The 18,972-nt window shown below is 51.0% G+C and overlaps 3 protein-coding genes and 1 long non-coding RNA gene across 5 annotated transcripts; 2 read left to right on the forward strand and 2 right to left on the reverse strand.

Annotated features, from left to right (window-relative positions):
- Nucleotides 1–1,476: 1,476 nt before the first annotated feature.
- LOC148887811 (liprin-alpha-3-like) lies at nucleotides 1,477–10,466 on the forward strand. 2 transcript variants are annotated; one of them, XM_089015521.1, is made up of 29 exons: nucleotides 1,477–1,908; nucleotides 3,114–3,215; nucleotides 3,379–3,543; nucleotides 3,779–3,853; nucleotides 3,960–4,019; nucleotides 4,187–4,315; nucleotides 4,476–4,568; nucleotides 4,825–4,877; nucleotides 5,027–5,255; nucleotides 5,320–5,403; nucleotides 5,483–5,614; nucleotides 5,696–5,758; nucleotides 5,856–5,935; nucleotides 6,042–6,219; nucleotides 6,311–6,471; nucleotides 6,546–6,762; nucleotides 6,829–6,956; nucleotides 7,037–7,185; nucleotides 7,260–7,356; nucleotides 7,450–7,531; nucleotides 7,598–7,798; nucleotides 7,869–7,931; nucleotides 8,331–8,357; nucleotides 8,444–8,619; nucleotides 8,694–8,791; nucleotides 8,858–9,033; nucleotides 9,105–9,173; nucleotides 9,270–9,432; nucleotides 9,530–10,466. In XM_089015521.1, exons 1-29 carry the CDS (start codon nucleotides 1,615–1,617, stop codon nucleotides 9,571–9,573), a joined length of 3,588 nt encoding a protein of 1,195 aa, XP_088871647.1. In that variant the 5' UTR covers nucleotides 1,477–1,614; the 3' UTR covers nucleotides 9,574–10,466. The 2 variants fall into 2 exon arrangements, with proteins under 2 accessions (XP_088871647.1, XP_088871646.1); XM_089015520.1 differs by having other exon boundaries at nucleotides 8,694–9,033.
- A 985-nt stretch (nucleotides 10,467–11,451) lies between these two features.
- On the forward strand, nucleotides 11,452–14,362 carry fgf21 (fibroblast growth factor 21). Its single transcript, XM_089015589.1, has 4 exons — nucleotides 11,452–12,312; nucleotides 12,393–12,470; nucleotides 12,827–12,930; nucleotides 13,810–14,362. The coding sequence occupies exons 1-4, from the start codon at nucleotides 12,171–12,173 to the stop codon at nucleotides 14,098–14,100; spliced, it is 615 nt and encodes a 204-aa protein (XP_088871715.1). The 5' UTR covers nucleotides 11,452–12,170; the 3' UTR covers nucleotides 14,101–14,362.
- LOC148887813 (uncharacterized) lies at nucleotides 12,187–13,798 on the reverse strand. The gene is made up of 4 exons (XR_016117566.1): nucleotides 13,370–13,798; nucleotides 12,808–12,918; nucleotides 12,416–12,661; nucleotides 12,187–12,341 (listed from the first exon to the last, which is right to left on the reverse strand). It is a non-coding gene; the product is annotated as an uncharacterized LOC148887813 (long non-coding RNA).
- Nucleotides 14,363–14,845: 483 nt separating the features above from the next.
- LOC148887814 (potassium voltage-gated channel subfamily A member 1-like) lies at nucleotides 14,846–18,853 on the reverse strand. Its single transcript, XM_089015547.1, has 3 exons — nucleotides 18,200–18,853; nucleotides 17,389–18,082; nucleotides 14,846–16,078 (listed from the first exon to the last, which is right to left on the reverse strand). Exons 1-3 carry the CDS (start codon nucleotides 18,403–18,405, stop codon nucleotides 15,182–15,184), a joined length of 1,797 nt encoding a protein of 598 aa, XP_088871673.1. The 5' UTR covers nucleotides 18,406–18,853; the 3' UTR covers nucleotides 14,846–15,181.
- Nucleotides 18,854–18,972: the final 119 nt, after the last annotated feature.

The raw sequence follows: 18,972 nt of genomic DNA on the forward strand, positions 1-18,972 counted from the left end.
ATTCTCGCCTATCTTGCAAATAAAATGTCTGTCACTCGCTTGGCGCGGCTTCAGCAGCGGCGTGCACGCGCGTTACATCACAGATGCGGAGAACGCTGAGTGAATGTTTCTTTAACAACTATTACCTTCCAATTCCACCGGGAGAGGGGATGGGGGGGAGGGGTTGGGGCTGTGCTTAGGTGGCGTAACGTCACTCTCCCTCCCCGCCGTTTGTGTGTGTGTGGAGGTGGAGAGGGAGGGTGGGCGGGGGGGTTAGTTCTTTCCCTTCCACACACAAGGAAGAGCGGGGGGCTTTTCTCAGATCCGGATGAGGGGCGCCGACCCGCACAGAGGACCCTTTAACAGAAAACATCACCGCAACGGCCATGGTAAGGACGACACTTTGCAGCGGGAGACAAAACAAAGGATGCATGCACGCTATTCAAAAAAATGGAGAGGCTGGAAGACAATTGCGTGCGTGCTTGGCTGTGCAGCCATTGACAGGTGCGCTGCGTTGCGCGCGCGCTTTCCTTCACCGCGCGACGGCTGCAGCCTTTGGCGACGTTGACGATAAAGCGCCTCCTCTCCAGCGATTGCACCCGGCGCCTTTGCCAGCGCTCGCGGCGTTCCGAGACTCGGTGGTCCTGAAGAGAGGAAATGGGTGGGGGGGTGTTGAGTCAAATTCAATTGAATGCATGAGAGGGACTATGGGGCGGGGGGGCATTATTTTCCATCCAACTCGTGACGTGCGCTCCGCAGGATTTTTTTTTTTTAATCGCAATGTTTTCTGCTTTAAAGCCCTGAGACACACACACACACACACACACACCCCTCCCGCCCGTGCGCTGAAAGCCTCACTGGAAGAATGTGATGGCGAGTTGCTCCCTCCATCTATGGAGTCAGGAATGGAGATCGGCGTCGTCGGCATCCCACGAGTGCAAATGTGGATTAAAAAAAAAAAGGAAGCTGGCTTCCATTCCGGGTGTTTTCATCTCTGCAAAACAGCTGCCGACGCTCGCTTATTGATTCCCATGCTGCGTTTCTTTACTCTTGGGTGGAAGGAGTGTGTGTGTGTGTGTGTGGGGGGGGGGGGGGATTTTGGGGTTGCGGGTGTCGGTGAGAGATTGGCAACCCCCCACCGCCAGCAGCAGCAGCACCCCGCGGTTTACTTATCCCCACTCGACGTGCTACGTCATCATTTTCACTGCGGGTGACGCCAGCTAGCGTGTTGAACAACTACAACTTGAAATGCATTGCTTTGCCCGCTACCCTAAAAAAAGTACAGAAAGCGCAAGGTTTTCGACACTTGCCTGTTTTTTTTTTCGCAGCCTGCCGGAAATGAATATCGCAGAGTTGGATGACCGAGTGAAAATGTTTCTTTTGCAGCGCGCTGTGCCAAGCGTTGCCGTGCCGACACAGCCGAGGCGCGGCGCCGTTCCTCCACAGACGTTGGTCCCGGGCGCAGGATGGCCTCAGAGTAGGAAGCGGCCGAGCCGGCGCATCTGAAGCAATCAAAACGGGAAAACAATGCTCACCAAAGGGATGCTGTTTGGGCAGAAATGTAAACTTTTACATTTCCGTCATCATCTTCTCATGGTCATCTGGTAAAAGGCCAAGAGCGTGGCCGGTCTCACCATGATGTGCGAGGTGATGCCCACCATTTCCGAGGACGGCAGAAGCGGCGGCGGCGGGGGGTCTCCCTCTCCCGCCCCGGCCGCGGGATCCTTGGGCGGGAGGGGAGGCGGCGACGAAGGAGGCAGCACGGGCAACTTGGAGTCGCTGATGGTCAACATGCTGACGGAGAGGGAACGCCTGCTGGACAATCTGAGGGAGACGCAGGAGAGCCTGTCCACCGCGCAGTTGCGCCTGCGGGAGCTCAGCCACGAGAAGGACTCTCTTCAGAGGCAGCTCTCCATCGCCTTGCCGCAGGTGTGCCGCGAGACCGCCCGCGCGTTGTAAAAGGGGACAACCGTGCTGCAGGGGGGGGGGGGGGGCAAATGTAAAGCATTACAAGCGTGGATGAAACAAGCACCTTTTCACAAGTTTCTTGCTCTTTATTTTCGACCCCAAACAGTTTAGTAAATAATAATAATACATTTTATTCATAAGCACCTTTCAAAACTGTCAAGGTCACTTTACAGTCACAGGATCAGTTTTTCTGAGGATGAGCAGCGGCAGCAACACGCGCCAGCGTTCACTCAACCCGGAAGTAACTCAAATAGATAAAAATCTAGCTGATAGATAGCTCACAGATAGCAAGCTCGGCCTGCACTCAACCCAAAAGTAATTCAGGTAGAAACTTAGCTAGCAATTCGGTAGCTAAGTAACTCGGATAGAAAGCTAATAGATAGCTAGCGAGGCCTTCACTCAACCCGGAAGTAACTCAGATAGAAAACTAGCTAGCTAATAGACAGCTAAGAGATAACTAAGTAACTCGGATAGAAAGCTTGTCCCCATTTGTTCATTTATTGCTTTGGGTTAGAAAAAACACATGGTTTAAAAATGAATGTCATGTTAAATCGAAATCGTGAAGGGGGGGGGGGGGGGGGGGCATTTGCCGATGGCGATTCTGCCCTACTTTCAGTAGCACGTTTGTGTTCCTAGAGAGATCAAAATAACCCGTTTGGCTTGATCGGTACAACTTAATATTCATATTTTTCAACCTTTCAACTTGAAATGGATTAAAAAACAAAAAAAGAACTCCCTAACGCCAACTGAGAATCAAAGCGCGTTTCAATCCAAAAAGAATCCCACTGCTCCCGAAGACCCACTGTGTCGCCATCTGTAGCCAACTCTCTTTGGCTCTTTCCTCTTCTCTCATTGAGCCATCGCGTCTGGACATTTTTGCAAGCATAAAAACGCCACATATCACACATCACGCATTTCTTTTCGCTTTAGGCATCGTCTCGCAGTGAGGCTTGTAAATTGAATCATGAATCGACTCCCTTGCCAGCACATACGTGCACCATAAACTGCGTAAAATTTATATTTTTAGCATCGGCTAGCCTCGTTTTCACCCCCCCAAAATAAAAACAAACAAACAAACGCACACACGCGAGCCCCAAAAGGACGCACCGTTGAGATTGTTTGTTTGTACTCGGGGCCCCTGAATGCATCTCTCTCGTGATCCGCAGGAGTTTGCCGTGTTGACGAAAGAGCTCAACGTTTGCCGGGAGCAGCTTCTGGAGAGGGAGGAGGAGATTGCTGAGCTCAAGGCGGAGAGAAACAACACGCGAGTAAGATGTGGAGGATACCCTTCTGTGTTCACTCTCAAAAGGAGCCCGCCCGTTTTTTGGGGCGTCATCTTTCTCACCCGTCGCGGTTGGGGCGGTGATTGACTTTGTTGGCTTGTGTTCCTTATTCTGTCGCTTTTCTCTCATCTTCTCGTCACCCCGACAGTTGTTGCTGGAGCACCTGGAATGCTTAGTGTCCCGTCACGAGCGCAGTTTGAGGATGACGGTGGTCAAGAGGCAAGCCCAGTCGCCAGCGGGGGTCTCCAGCGAAGTGGAAGTGCTCAAAGCCCTCAAGTCTCTCTTTGAGCACCACAAGGCTCTGGATGAGAAGGTGCGTCAACTCAGCGACTTTTAGATCGACAACACCGACCGGAAAAGGAGATGCAAACATGGGCAAAAAGAAAATGTGAAAGTTCCACATCGGCGCTCCTATCTTCCCACGGGTGGCTCCTCAAGCAATATTCATCCAGCCGCAGACTGTCCAACAGCACCCACCATTCCGCTGAACAAATCGGGGCTGTGAAAATGATGCCCATTAGACCTAAGATGCCTGTCGTCTCCTGCAGGTTCGAGAGCGTCTCCGGGTGGCCCTGGAGAGGGTGTCCGTGTTGGAGGATCAACTGGCGGCGTCTTCGCAAGAGGTAAAGTCACCTTGGATTTGGCTCCTCGGCCGACGTCTTGGCTCCTTGTGACCGTCTGACATTGATGACTATTCTCCGCTGGCCTGCTTTGTGTCCTCCTTTCTAGGTAATCTCTTTAAGAGACCAAATCAAAAGGCGTCAGCAAGGGTTGGACAGCGGGAAAGATGTAAGGGAGGGTTTTATGGACGTTGCTTCCGGTTTTTCTCTTTTGTCTTTGTACACGTTAGTGAGTTCAAGTCACGTAGAAAAGTGGCTGCACAGTATTGTGACTTGTAGTCGTCGGCGGTTCCCGACCCGGCTCTCATTTTTGGCTTGTCATTTTGGCCGCCTCAGCGACTGCCCAACGGACCGGCGACGGGCTCGGAGGACGGCGAGCTGGAGAGGCAGCGGGAGGTGGAAATCGAGCGCCAGAAAGCCGAACTAAGCCAGCTAAGAGAGAGGCTGGCCCTCATGTGCCGGCAGGTGAGTGGATCCCATTGGGGGCCACTTCTCGTGCTGGCCATTACGGGATTTCATCCGTTTCCCCTTCAAGGTTGGAGACGCTCCACTTTGACTCTCATCGGGGGCGAGCGTCTTGTTGTTTGTCACGAATGGCTGACTGACCTCGGTTCTCCCCCGTCAGGTTGGGGAAATAGAGGAGCAGCTTGCGGGTGCCAGGAGGGAGGTGACCAAGTCAGAGGAGGCCAATCACAAGCTCCAACGGGAAGTCAAAGAGGTCTGCTGAGCTCCTTTTACTCCAGCGATTAGCGTAGCAGGATGGGCAGACGCGAGGCCGTTTTTCAAGGTCACGTTATTCTTGGCAAGGACACTTAAGTGTGCATTTTACTCACAGCTAAAAATATTATCCTGTAGAGCTAACGTATCTCCAATAGGCTTCAATGAGAGTACGCCAAAGAAAGACAGCATGCCGACACCCACCTACCACCCCCCCAATCTAACATGTCAGCTGCATATTTCTCTTCCCCTTTCAGGCCCTTTGCCAAAGGGAGGACATGGAAGAAAGGATTACCACACTGGAACGCAGGTAACCGCCAATGACGCTTGCTTTCAAAAATTGTCAGCGCCGAATTGACCGTAGTGTCTCGCTAAGATCCAGATGTAGCCGCTTATTGAAGAATTAGACCGAAGCGGCCTAAACCCCACCCTGGAATTTTTTGATGTGGCGCTGCGCAGGTATCTAAGTGCCCAAAGAGAGGCCACTTCTCTCCACGACATCAAGGACAAGCTGGAGAACGAGCTGGCCAGCAAGGAGTCCCTCCACAGGCAAAGCGAAGAGAAGAACCGACAGCTGCAGGACCGTCTGGATGAAGCCAAGCAGAAGCTGCATCAAACCCTGCAAAGAGCCGAGACGCTGCCCGAGATCGAGGCGCAGCTGGCGCAGAGGGTTCAAGCACTCAACAAGGTAACAATCCGGAACCGCTCTCGGACTTCACTCAGACCATGTTGTGACCAAGGCCTTCTTCTAGGCGGAGGAGCGCCACGGTAACTTTGAGGAGCGTCTACGGCAAATGGATGCTCACCTTGAAGAGAAGAACCAGGAACTGCAGAGAGTAGATATCGTGCCGCCACATCGCGACCGTAAGAGGTTTTCCCGCCCGGTCACGCGCGGCTTCCGTTTGGTCCAATCAGGCAAGGCAGAGGGAAAAAATGAACGACGAACACAACAAACGGCTGTCGGACACCGTCGACAAACTTCTCTCCGAGTCCAACGAGAGACTGCAGCTGCATCTCAAAGAGAGGATGGCAGCGCTAGAAGAAAAGGTAAGCGGAACAACGCCGCAGACGATTCGTTGACACGAACAAGGACGCAGCCAGGATGGATTTTGCCAACTTCCTTTCTAGAACGCTCTCTCAGAAGAACTGTCCAATATGAAGAAAATCCAGGATGACCTTCTGGCCAATAAGGTATTCAGCCGTTGACGCTGTTTTGCGGACGCTCGACGTGCTTGAAAAGCAAGAATCCACAAGGAGACGTCGCCGACTTTCTCTGTACGTGTTCCAGGAGCAACTCCTGGCTGAGCTGGAACGGAACCAACTGGAACTGGACCAGCTGAGGGGCCGGCCTGGCTCGTCTTATTCCAGGTACGTCATCACGGAGAAAGAGGGGGGATGTGGGGGAGTTGATTTAGAGCACAGTCAGCCTTCCAAGCGAGGACGATGACTAAATGAATTTTGGGCCTTGCTGCAGGGCGGGCAGCGTCAGCTCACTCCCATCCACCTTATTCCGAAGATCTCTTCCCAGGAGCGCCTCGGAGCTGCGCTACCCCCAGGGCGGCGGCTCCCTACCGGCCGGCTACAGCGGCGCGACGGTGGTCCGGCGGGCTCACCGTGGCCGCTGGAGTCAGGCGAGGGACGACTGTAGCAAGGTGGTAGTCTGACGTCGGGATGATGACGTCTCCACGCCGGGGTTCTTGGTGTTCCTCACTTTCTGATCCTTCGCCACTTTTCTCCCTGCAGTATGGCGAATGGGACGCTGGCGCGGGCTCTGACGACGAAGACGACGACAGGGAGACCCTCTTTGGCTCTGAGCTGCTATCTCCGAGCGGCGGGCAGACGGACGTCCAGACCTTGGCCATTATGCTCCAGGAGCAACTGGAGGCCATCAACAAGGAGATCAAGTAGGCGGCTTGGGATCGGGGGCTTCCCACTGCGGAGACGGCGTTCTTATCGCCTGTTGCGGGGGTCCTCCCAGGCTCATCCAGGAGGAGAAGGAGAACACCGAGTTGAGGGCGGAGGAGATCGAGAGTCGGGTGAGCAGCGTGGCCCTGGACGCGCCGCCTTCGCTTGTCGCTCGGGGATACATGACGCCCTCCATCACATCCTCCACGCTGGCGTCTCCCTCGCCGCCGAGCTCCGGTCGCTCCACCCCACGCCTGCCGCATTCCCCCGCCAGGGAGAACGAGCGACAGGTACAAATAAACAGCCGGCTGCGTCGTCGCCAAACGGAACCAACTCTTCCCAACCACCCCGCGCAGAATGAAGAATGCCGAGCGCTGGCCTTGATGGATTCTCATCCTCCCGCCGTCCCCCGAGCCTTGCGACTGGAGCGAATGACGCACACCCACCCGGGAGCGGGCCTGGACGACCACCGGGAATTTCGCAGGTAAGCAAACGTCGACTTCCTTGACGCGTTGGTATCCTGGGATGCAGAAGGGCTCAGCCGCGTCTTTCTGGGACCCTCAGCCTGTCGGCCGACGGGGGTATCGCCGCCAGTCAGGATTCCCTCCACAAAGCCAGCAAAAAGAAAAGCATCAAGTCCTCCATCGGCCGTCTCTTTGGGAAAAAAGAAAAGGCAAGGATGGGGGCGCCCGGACGCGAGTCCGTCTCTTTAGGTAGGTGTCTCGGTGGAATGCGGTTCTCTTGCTGTGGTCTTGACAACTCAACCTTTCATCTGGAATCCATCCAGCCTCGACACCATCGGACGATTTGGGCCCAGCGGACCCGTTGGCGCTGGCCAAACTCGGGACGGGGACGGTCGAAAAAGACCGGCGGAGCAAAAAGAAGTACGATTTCACCCCCGACCCCAGCCAGATGGCGTTATCTTCTAAAAGCGCCACACAACTTCCATGTTCAAGTTCCACTTTAAACGTTTGCAGGCACGACCTGCTTGAGGAGGCCTGCCGTCAGGGTTTGCCTTTCGCCTCGTGGGACGGGCCGACGGTTGTCACGTGGCTTGAGGTACGTTTCTTCAGGAACGTTGTTGTTTTTTCAGTCCATAAGCCAAGGTTCGCATGGTTTCCGCAGTTGTGGGTGGGAATGCCGGCGTGGTACGTCGCAGCGTGCCGCTCCAACGTCAAGAGCGGCGCCATCATGGCCAACCTATCAGACACGGAGATCCAGCGGGAGATTGGCATCAGCAACCCGTTGCATCGGCTCAAACTGCGCCTGGCCATCCAGGAAATGGTTTCCCTCACCAGCCCGTCGGCGCCGGCAAGCACGCGCTCCGTAAGACTTGCGCCTCAAACGTGAAGACGGCGTCGTGATGGCGAGGGCGCTCATTCCCGATTCGTTGCAGTCCACCAGCAACATCTGGATGACACACGCCGAGATGGAGTCGCTGGCCGCCGCCACTAAGCCAGTAAGACGTTGAAGTCGAGTTCCGCTTGCCATTGAACCAATAGGGGGGGGCTCCGGTCTGGGGGTGCACGACGACTCCCTCCTCCAATTGGATGAATCGGATCTGTTGGAGGGGTTATTGATGGATATTTATTTTGGGGGGGGTTGGTTTTGTCCTCCTTCACCTCCCCCCCTCCTTCTTCTTCTTTGTCTTCCATTAGGTGCGTTTGGCTCCATCTTCCCCTTCCCCCCAAATCTTTGCCGATGTCGTGTTTTGTTCCGACTAATTCTCACTCACGAAAACGCTTCCTTCTTGCGCCTTCCCTCTCCTCAAACGGTCTTCACCCTAACGTGCACTTTTCCTCTGTGCACCTTTCCGTCTCTCTTCTCTTTTCCTTCTTCCCCGTATGGAACCTCCAAGGAGCAGAAAGAGTTCAGCTGGGATCAGGTGAGTTCAAGACCACAACGTTGACGCCATGTCAGGAGAGGAGTCCCGACGACGCCGTCGTCTTCATTGCCGTTTGCAATCTCCAGATCCTGGCTTACGGTGATATGAACCACGAATGGGTCGGAAACGAGTGGCTGCCCAGTTTAGGCTTGCCCCAGTATCGCTCCTACTTCATGGAGTCCCTGGTGGACGCCCGCATGCTCGATCACCTCACCAAGAAGGAGTTGAGGGGCCAACTCAAAATGGTGGACAGCTTCCACAGGTGAATTCTTTGGCCAGTCTTCAGGGTCTGGTCAGCCCGTTTGTTCTTCACCGCCGCGTTCCGAATGTGCCCAGGGTGAGCCTCCATTACGGCATCATGTGCCTGAAGCGCTTGAACTACGACCGCAAGGAGCTGGAGAGGAGGAGGGAGGAGAGTCAGCACCGGCACCAAGGTGACGGCGGCACGCATGCCCCCCCGACCCCTATGCGTGTCCATCTGAACCAGTTCCCCTCCTCAGACGTGATGGTGTGGTCCAACGAGCGCGTGATGTGCTGGGCGCAGTCCGTCGGCCTCAAAGAGTATGCGGACAACCTGTTGGAAAGCGGAGTTCACGGCGCCCTGCTGGCTCTCGACGACACTTTCGACTACACCGATCTGGCGCTTCTCCTCCAGATACCCAATCAGAACACGCAGGTAGGATCTTGAGAAGGGGGCGACCGGGGGAAGTTCTCCTTCAAGCGCCATCTCAAGGCTTTGTTTGGCAGGCAAGGCAGCTCTTGGAAAAGGAGTACAACGCTCTCATCTCCATGGGGACGGAGAGGAGGCCAGAGGAGGTACTGCCCCTTGCGTCACGTCGGATCGGGTGTTGATTTTCACTCCCTATTTTCCGCTTGCGGCGTTTGCCATATCACCCCAACGTGTCTTCGTAGGACGCCACCAAATCCTTCACACGCTCGCCGTCGTGGAGAAAGATGTTCCGGGAGAAAGACCTCCGAGGCGTGACCTCCGACTCTTCGGAAACGCTCCCGGCCAACTTCCGCGCCTCTGCCATCTCCACCCCTTCCGTCACTTTGAGGAAAGTCCAGAGCGAAGGTGAGGATTACCGACGGTTTAGGTGAACGCACGGTGAAGAGGGAGGCCTAATCTTTTCGTTGACTTATTAAAGTAAGGCGTGTGATCTCACCTTCAGGTCAAAGAGGGGAGTCGGCCTCGGTGAGGACATATTCCTGCTGAGACAAAAGCACATCAGGTGAGGGTATTTTTCCCATCGGCAAGCTTGCGCTGTGGCCATCGCTCGGCAGACCTCCGCCGCCATCCCGACCTGAGGAAAGAGACACAAACAAGCGGCGGGCGACATCAGTCGCCGGACATCTCCAGGACGCTTGAGCGAGCGACCTCTAAAGATCATTCTCGTGAACGGACGGACGTCTTTGTCTCTCAATCCATTGTTGTGGCATGATGCTGATGTTTGATTCTGTTGAAAGTGTGCCATGGCAATATTGACACATGGAACTCATCGTTTATCCACTCGTATTCTTTGGAGCAAATTGCAAAACCATTTGATAAACGATAAGCAACTCTTTCGAAGTTGACAGTGTCGTGCGTTTAAATTGATTTTGTTTGGTGGTAACGCGTATGGTCCAAAGCCATAAAATATCGGCAAGAGGCCCTAATGTGAACAGGACAGAAGGAAATCATGAGCAAAATGCTCTATTGCCCACGTCCAGCGGAAAATAAGAAGTGACGTATTTGTGTTTGTATGCATGCCGAAAATCAACCATTTTAGAGTTTGTCATCTAACGATGTGGAGGCTTGGATGTAAGAACTTTGTAAAATGTGTGAATTTTTTTAAAGGATAATTGCTATTGTATGTATGTACAGTACGTACGCGTATAAACCGATATGTTCATTTCATACTTTTCAGATGGATGGCAACTTTATTTGAGTTTCAAAACGTCTCAAGTTTTAAAAGGATGGGCGCTCAAGATATTCTACTTGTACGTGTGCATTTTGGAACAAAACAAATTGTCTTATGGGTTTTACTGGAGAATAGTAATGGTAATTGAATATTACATGAGAACAAATCATGATTGTAAAAGCTGTAATTAAAACAAAGGAAAAACAGGCAGCTTCTGAAATTGAGTTGATGGCAAGAAGTGCCCAACGGAACGCAGCAAACGCAAGTGGGCATGGAGCCAGCTGGAGACGCTATTCACCTATCATAGGGATGTAAACGGACAATATTTGGATACTTTTATCGGGCGCAAACTGACTGTATAGTTCTGGGGGGGCGGATTGGGTCTTAAAACTGTCTCCCAAACTCTTTGGTAATCTCTGAAACAACACCGGACGCCCTGTCGTCTTTGGGACGTAACGTTTTAATGATGAGCTAACGTCATCTACTAGTCATTCTTCCTTCTCGGAAGCAGACTCTAGATTAGCAATTAATCAACAACTCCCATTCAGGAGCTTAAAAATGTGAAGAACTCGATTAAAAAAATGGAGGGAAGAATATTTTTTAATGCATGGCTTCAGAATTAACGGCTAGAAAAATGCTGTCCGTGGCAAAAGGTGCAAACTCTGTACACCAAGTGTGGCTTCAACAAATACAGATAATTTATTGGAATAGTGGACCGGATGATTATAATTTTGTGTTTTACGTGGCTGTTGATATAAAAGACAACTCCAATCAAAAGTTTGGAGCGGATTTAGCCAGCGATTCTGAAAAATACCATAAGAGGGAGCTAATGCGACAACAGCGGGACTTGTTTTATTTCACCGCAATTGCCACCTGATCTATAGTGCAATGATAATCACCGCAAATCAACACTACGTTGATTGTAACCCAAATTAAATTAATTTGGGTTACACCACACTGGACCAATTTGACACCCGAGAAAAAGTTTGTTTGAATGACGAGGCAACGATGAGTCCTTTGGAATGCTTTTCAAATCCCGTCTTTTATGCTCTTTGGCGTGTGAATGGAGGTGACGTTTTACAAGAAAGTCCACTTACCGGCAGACCCGCAAATCATTGCACAGCTGCGCTCACGTAAACACTGTTTGCTCTCGTGCTCAGGAATCTTTTCGCCCACTCTTCCTGTCTAAAACAAACAGCCATCAAACTAAGATAAACGCTCACAGAGTGTAAAAAAAAAACGCCATTGGACGTCTGGTAATCGATGCAGAGGATGACGTCATGGGATGTGTTGTCCACGCAAAAACTTTTTTGGGGAGGGGCGGATACAGGAGGAAACAACGCAGAGACGACGCTTAGACCTGATTCATTTGAATAATAGACCGACAACGGTGTACTAGTCAAATGCTAGGAGGGAAGTGTTGCACAAGATTCAATTTAATTCATCAAAGCCAAACGTCATAGGTTGCATTCTTTTGAAAGGATGTCAGAAATTGTCCAAATAGCAAACATTCCATAGTTTTATTTCGTCCAACTTCCCAAAATGTGGGAGGAAAGAAGAAAAACCCAAGGACGTTCTTGGCAATTCTACTTTTGTGGACGCATTAAAGAGAAAGGGAAAAAAGGAAGAGGGCCATATATAGTCGGAAAAGTTCCACTGACACTTTAAATGTCTGAGTCATGAAGACGACCCTCCTTCCTCCGACTCCTTTATAAACAGCGCCAACTTCTTTCGAATTAACACAACACTACTTGCTTTACAGGAGCCTCAATATTTCTAATGTAATTTTTCTACTCTTGTTCTCTAAGTTATTTATTTGTTATTTTTGTATTTATTGTCATCGTTGTATTGGTCAGGCACCCACCTAAAATACCTGGAGCATTTTTTTTGTGGTGGTTGTTTTTGTCTCCAAATGTTTTGGTTAGGAAATGAGACTTTGGGATGCTTTTTTCTCCTGGTAGTCCTGCTTCCTGCTTCTCTTTCTTTCTACCTTGCCGACTCCAATCCACTTTTCGCCTTTCACAGTCAAGTCAAGGAGGGCCATCTTTACACAGGTCCGGTGGTTCAAATGTGATGCCTGACTCTAATTTAAGGCACAACACAAAATGTTCTATTGACTATTTGTCTTTAACAGAAAATCACAGGCGAGGGATGTACCTGCAGATCACCCAGGATGGAAGCGTGTCCGGAAGCGATGTGCAGACCCCTTTTAGTGAGTGTTGTTGTTTTTTTGAGAATCTCTCTAGGCAAGCAAGTTGAGTAGTGGCTGGCACTTCTGCCCCACAGTTCAGCTGTTCAGGGTATGAATCTACACTCCAGTCTTCCTCGGTGAACGCGGCATGTTCTGCGAGTTAAGACGGCTTCCTTCCATGCACATTCCGTTCAAACTTGTTGGGTGCTCCGCTGTATAAAAAACATACAAAAACACATGGCGGATTTATTTGGACAAAAGGACTCAACTTCAAAATACAAATGAGAGTGTTAGCAAGCAAATAAAAATGGTGAAATTGTGGCATAAATTAGATGAATGGATGTGTAGATGTTCATACTGTGGTTGAATATTTCCAGGTCTTCTGCAGTTACAGTCGGTGCAAGCGGGCCACATCGCCATTAAAGGTCGGATGTCCTCTTTGTTCCTGTGCATCGACAGTGGGGGTTCCCTGAGGGGCCAGGTAAGCAGAGGGGGGTCGTGATGGGAGTCTGGCTGGACAAAAAATATATATGGGGCCCTTTGCAAAAGTGAATCAAGTCAACGGGGGTCCAAAATAGTTATTCAGCTCTAAATTTAGGATGTGAAATCTGTTCACTTGTACTTCCCCATCGCCCCATCGTTTATTGTATTTTATGTTTATTTTATGTCCGGCTGTGTAAATTATTGTCCTCTTTCCCCATTAACTACATTTAAAAAACATTAAGGAACATAAAAGACCGTGTGTAAAATGTCACTTAACACAACGGGAAAGGCAAAATGCTAGCTTGTACCGAAAGCTAGCAACGCCATAGAATAACTAACGAGCGATTATCGTTAGCGAAACAGTAAAATACACAAAACATTTTTCGATAGCTCAATGATATCATAAAGGGGGAAAAACTAAAGAAACAAACAAATACCTTTGTCCCATTCCAGCCGGTAATTAATGTGTTGCCTCGAACAACAACGACGTAGGGCCACATGTCAACACTACGAGAAACCGCCAATTTTGGGGGGAGGCGGCAAGTGCGCAGCATTTCCTGGTTAAGCGACCTTGTGTGGTCGGCACTTCCTAAATTACAGGAAACTTGACAAAATAAAATCGTTACGAGGGTGGGTTTTTGTACCAAAATAAAGCACGTCAAGAAGAGGATTTCAACACAAGAACAGGAAAACAACCTTAACAAATAGATGAACATTTACGTGAGTAATTTACAACGGACACTCGCCCACCAGAAACATAAATAGGGGGACTGAGCACAGAAAATAGAGAAGCAAAGAAACATCTGGGTTGATGGATGCAACAGTCAACAGGAATCCGAGCGCCTCATTGTGACCCGATGCCTTGTCTCTCCCGCAGACGCACTTCTCAGGGGACGACTGCACCTTCCGAGAGTTACTGCTGGCGGACGGCTACACCCGTTTCCTGTCCGTAAGACACGGATTTCCCTTGTCGCTGGCTTCCAGGCGTTCCCCGGATCAGCACGCCGTGCCCTTCACCCGATTCCTGCCACTCAAAAGCAGCCTGCAGATGGAGGCCACGTCCCAGCCGGACCCGCTCAGGCTCACCTATTTCAACCTGGACTCCGAAGACCCGCTGAGAATGTCTCAGGTTTCCATGCTCAGTCCTCAGTTCGCAGTGGAAAAGTAAAAGCAACGGGATACACTGAACAATTGTTGAATCGAGGGGTTGGAAAAGAGTTGGATTGTATTGGACCAATTTTCCACTGAGAATATAAATATTATTTTATTATTATTATTTTATTTATTTCTTTGAATGGGTGAATTTGTTTTGGGGAAAATGTGTGTTTTTGTATGAGCAATAAAGATTACACTGTGAGGTGTTTGTACCTCGCGGGGATTTTGTCAGACTGGAAAACACTTGAATGAAAATAAACTATTTTTGTAAGATTGTTGTTTTCAGTTTTACTCTGGCTGATAACATTTGACCTTGTAACCGCTAAATGTGACCCTTGCCGTAGCACATAGCTAACGTTACACAGTCGGATGCCAATCGTGAATCTAAATGGAAGTTGCATATCATTGCCTGAAACTGACGGACGAATAGATACCTTCCCCGTCCTCCAATTGACAAGCGGTTTAGCCAATGAAGTGTCTGTTTTCAGAAAATGTAAACACGAGCGGTACGGTGAAAGTATTTTTTTGAAAGCGAAATGCACGTAACGCTATTCCGTGCGCGACAGTGACACTAACGCAGAGCAGCATGTGTACGCATGCCTTCCGTGGCTCATCACTCTCATACTATGGAAAGAAAGGCTTCAGTGTTCCAGGAACGTGGAAGATAAAAACAGCTTGTAGCGTAGCGCCGCAGCTATGAGAAAGGCCGCTCCAAAAGGAGTCACCGGCGGTGTAAATTATGAAGAGGCCATTCAATACATGTAGCAAAATAGAGAATTTATTCAACTAGTAGAAGAGCAGCATTCATGTTTTCAACAAATGACAAAAATGGGTGGCTTGCCAGGTCACCGAGCGACGCCGCCGAAAGATTTGCAACGTGAGCTTTTCAACATGTAGAGCGTCTCAAGGTTTCCGCGGCGGCTAACACACGCAAAGTGGCAAAGTAAGACGGCAAAGTGACAACGCAGGCACATTGTACAAAGTCCAGCATCAAAATATAAAAGTTGTTTGGATGAGTCGACAAGTTCTGTAAGACCTTTTTTACCGAATGTTCGAGGGATTGTTTTTTTGAATCACTTTGAAGATCCTCCTTTTCACACCTGGGTGACCAGAGCTTCCCTCGGATGCGTATTTCCTTGGAATTCGTCGCCCTGCTCCTTGTCACCTAGTAGAGTTCCGTTCAGATTATTATAGGCTCCTCCGACGGCATAATAATCCCCCTGGGGATCCAGGTTTCCCTCCTGCTCCTCTGCCTCCGCAGGGTCCTCGTCCTCCCAAGGTAAGCTGGCGACATGTTTGTAAGGGGATCGATCCTCGCATTCCGTCTCCCGGCGGTAGAAGTAGCTAAAGTTGGACACAATGACGGGCACCGGCAGCGAAATGGTTAGCACGCCAGCGATGGCGCACATGGAGCCCACCAGTTTACCCCACACCGTTTCCGGGTGCATGTCTCCGTAGCCCACCGTCGTCATGGTGACCACCGCCCACCAGAAAGCGTGTGGTATGCTGACAAAGGCCGTTTCGCCGTGGTCGGCCTCGGCGAAGTAGATGGCGCTGGAGAAAAGGATGACGCCGATGAACAGGAAAAAAATCAGCAGGCCCAGCTCGCGCATGCTAGCTCTCAGCGTTTGACCTAGGATCTGGAGTCCTTTGGAGTGACGAGACAGCTTGAAGATCCGGAAGACCCTGACCAGCCGGATGACTCGGATGATGGCCAAGGACGTGGCCGGGCTGCTTTCGCTTTCCTTGGCCAGCTCCGTCCCCAGAGTGACGAAATAGGGCAAAATGGCGCTAAAGTCGATGATATTCATGACGTCCTTGAAGAAGCCCATCTTGCTGGGGCAGCAACAGAAGCGCATGATGAGTTCAAAGGAGAACCAGAAGATGCAAACCGTTTCCACCACGAAAAAAGGGTCGTGGAAGACGTGGGCTGGCGGTGCCGCGGTGCCCGATGCGTTCTTCCCTTGGCCGTGGTGTTTGGCAACGTAGTCCTGCGTGGTGGTAGGAGACAAAAGCAGGTTACGCCATTGTCCAAAAGGCAGCTAACAGTCCACACGCGCAAGGGGTCATTTGGTAATACTCCGGGGTCACCTTGTGGTCCCGACTCATTCCCAGAAGTGTTTTGCCAAGGTATCAATGGGTTGCAAAAGCCGGGCTATATTTTACACGCATCATTGACTGTCACTTTTGCCGCTTGACATTTGCGCCTTGACATATCAATCATAGCTGGCCCTCGATCCCTTTGGCGCTGCACCTGTCTTTCCATCTTGCCTGACAGTTAGCTAGGCGTTGCGGAACCACCCGTGAAAATGGAAAACAATTATGCGCTCGCTCTTACATCTAACTAAACGTTTAAAAAAAGTATTTAGCTATCCAGCTATCTCTCTATCTGGCTCGCTACCTGGCTAGCTAGCTAGCTAGCTATTTGTGATCGTCGAGCCTTGCCTTTTTTGTTGTTTTGTTTTTGTACCGACTGCGTTTCTTGACGAAATGGCACGGGGGCTCTCCTCAAGCTAAATATAACCTTGCGAGATGTCTGAGGAGAAATCCGAGAGCGTCTCGCTATAGCGCTTCTCACCCATCTCTGCATTCATTGCCCCAACCGCCATTGCGCTTTGCCGGGGCTGCAAAGCGGGACGGGACAGAGTTGGGGGCAAGGGGGGGTCCTTCCCTCGGCAGCTCCCAAAAACGTGGCGATCGTCCCAGTGCAAGAATGCATGAACACGACCCCGCGCCTTCTACTTGTCCGCTAAGCCCTTTTGGTCTCCTGCGCTAAGCCGGCAGAAGACTTTGGTCACGTCGCGCGACATTTTCGCTCCTGTGGTTGCATCGAGGGGCTCACCCTTTTCCCCTTTTGCACTTGACGCAATTCGAGCGTCGCAAATGGAACACGGCTGAGGTCATCGCGCAAGTCCAAGAGACCGCCGTCACTATTTTCCTCTCATGCGGTTTGAGAGCTGCCGTTTCCAAATCATTTGATACCACCCAATGTACAAATAAATGTATACAGGTAACATCCGACTTACGACCGAGTTCCGTTCCGACCAAACGGTCGTAAGTCAAAATGGTCGTAAGTCGAAATACATTCAAAGTGTGGAATAGAGACTCGTAGGCTAAATGACTAGCAAACTTCCCCCTCCGGTGCCATCACGCAGTCGAGTACGGGTGGTTGTAAGTCGGATGTTACCTCTATATACATGATTGAGTGAGAGCGAGATAGAGGTCACACTTAAAGGTCAAAGGTCATCAGCGCCGGGCCCCAGTTATTCCTCAACATCCCAGTAGCGTTCGCCTTGCGTACCTGTGCGGTCTCCTTCTCAAGGCGGAAGTCAGGCAGCGTTTCCAGGCAGAAGATGAGGATGGACACCACGATAACCATGACGCTGACGATGGCGATGATGCGAGCGGCGGACGACGACTCGGGGTGTTCAAACAGCATCCACAGTTTTCTCTGCATTTGGTTGGAGGGCAGGGGCCTCTCTTCCTCTTTGGAAAAGCCCTCGTCGTCCTTGAAGCGGTTCAAGATGTCCTCACCCAGCTGGTAGAAGTCCAGCTCATCCATGAAGATGTCCAGGGGGATGTTGGCGGGCCTCCGAAGTCGCCCGCCTGACTGGTAAAAGTAGAGGATGGCATCAAAGCAGGCCCGGTTGCGGTCCAGGAAGAGTTCGTTTCGCATGGGGTCAAAGTAGGGCCCCCTTCTCTGGGGGTCGCCCAGCAGGGAGTCCGGGAACTGGGCTAAGGTGCGAAGTTGGGTTTCGTAGCGCATCCCCGAGACGTTGATGGCGAGTCTCTCGCTCAGCGCCCAGCCGTGCCGCTTCCTCTTGTCCCCGTGGGCTTTTTTCATCTCCGCCGAGTTTAGCTGCTTTTTGGTCTCGCTGTCCTTACGCGCCCCTTTTTCGTCATCCCGTCGCTCTCGGTCGTCCATCCCCTCCGGCGTCCCCGGGTTAGGGTTGCGCAGCGAGCCTCTCTCCTGAGGACCCGCGAGATTAAATTGCCTGAAAGCAGAGTGACGGGAGGGTGGGGGGATCGATTAGCGTTCCTCGTGACTTTTGGAGAAGAAAAGGTCAAAGGGAAGTTGAATTTCGCCACGAAAAGGAAAGGATTCAACTTACCCAAACCCAACGGCGACTATCTCATTGTTAAACTCCTGTCGCTGAGCCAACTCTCTGCCGGTGGCGCCGTTGGTTGATCTGTTCTGGACGGAGACCCCCCCACAACCGCCACCCGCCGCCCCCCTGCTGTCAATCTGCAGAACTCGGAGCAGGTTGCGCGTGTGCTCGGGGAACATCAACAATCTTGTTCGCCCGTCTTGCCTCATGTTTGTCCAGTCTTGAAATTTTGCCGGAATGCTGTTCTGAGGAAATCCAATCTCGGGCTCCTTTACACACACACACACACACACACACACACACACACACACACACACACACACACACACACACACACACACACAGAAACACACACACTCACTCCACTGTCGCTCTCTCTCTCTCTCTCCCGTTTTAGCAATGGGGCAACGTCTCAGCTATCGAATGTCAAGTCTGCATGGGAGGACTTTTGGCCTTGGCTTGACAAACTAGCTCAATATGGATATACAGTAAAGTCTCATTATATCGATATCGGTTGTATCGATAGTCCCGCTTATTACGATACTATTTCTATGCACGCAAGGAGAAAATTACATGCGCGCAGGGTCGGATATATCGATAGTCCCGGTTATATCGATATTTTTCGGACTCCCGAGAATATCGATATAACGAGACTTTACTGTATACTCCTCGGTTAGCATGTGATGTGAGTTTTAAGAGTAACACGAATTGCTGGTGAAACTAAAAAAAAAAAGGCCAATCTGATTTGTTGTGAGCAGAATTCCTTCTTCGCCCAT

Source organism: Hippocampus bargibanti, linkage group LG15 (genome assembly GCF_051943395.1).
Source record: "Hippocampus bargibanti isolate YZ-2025 linkage group LG15, ASM5194339v1, whole genome shotgun sequence".
In the NCBI taxonomy this organism is placed as follows: Eukaryota; Metazoa; Chordata; class Actinopteri; order Syngnathiformes; family Syngnathidae; genus Hippocampus; species Hippocampus bargibanti.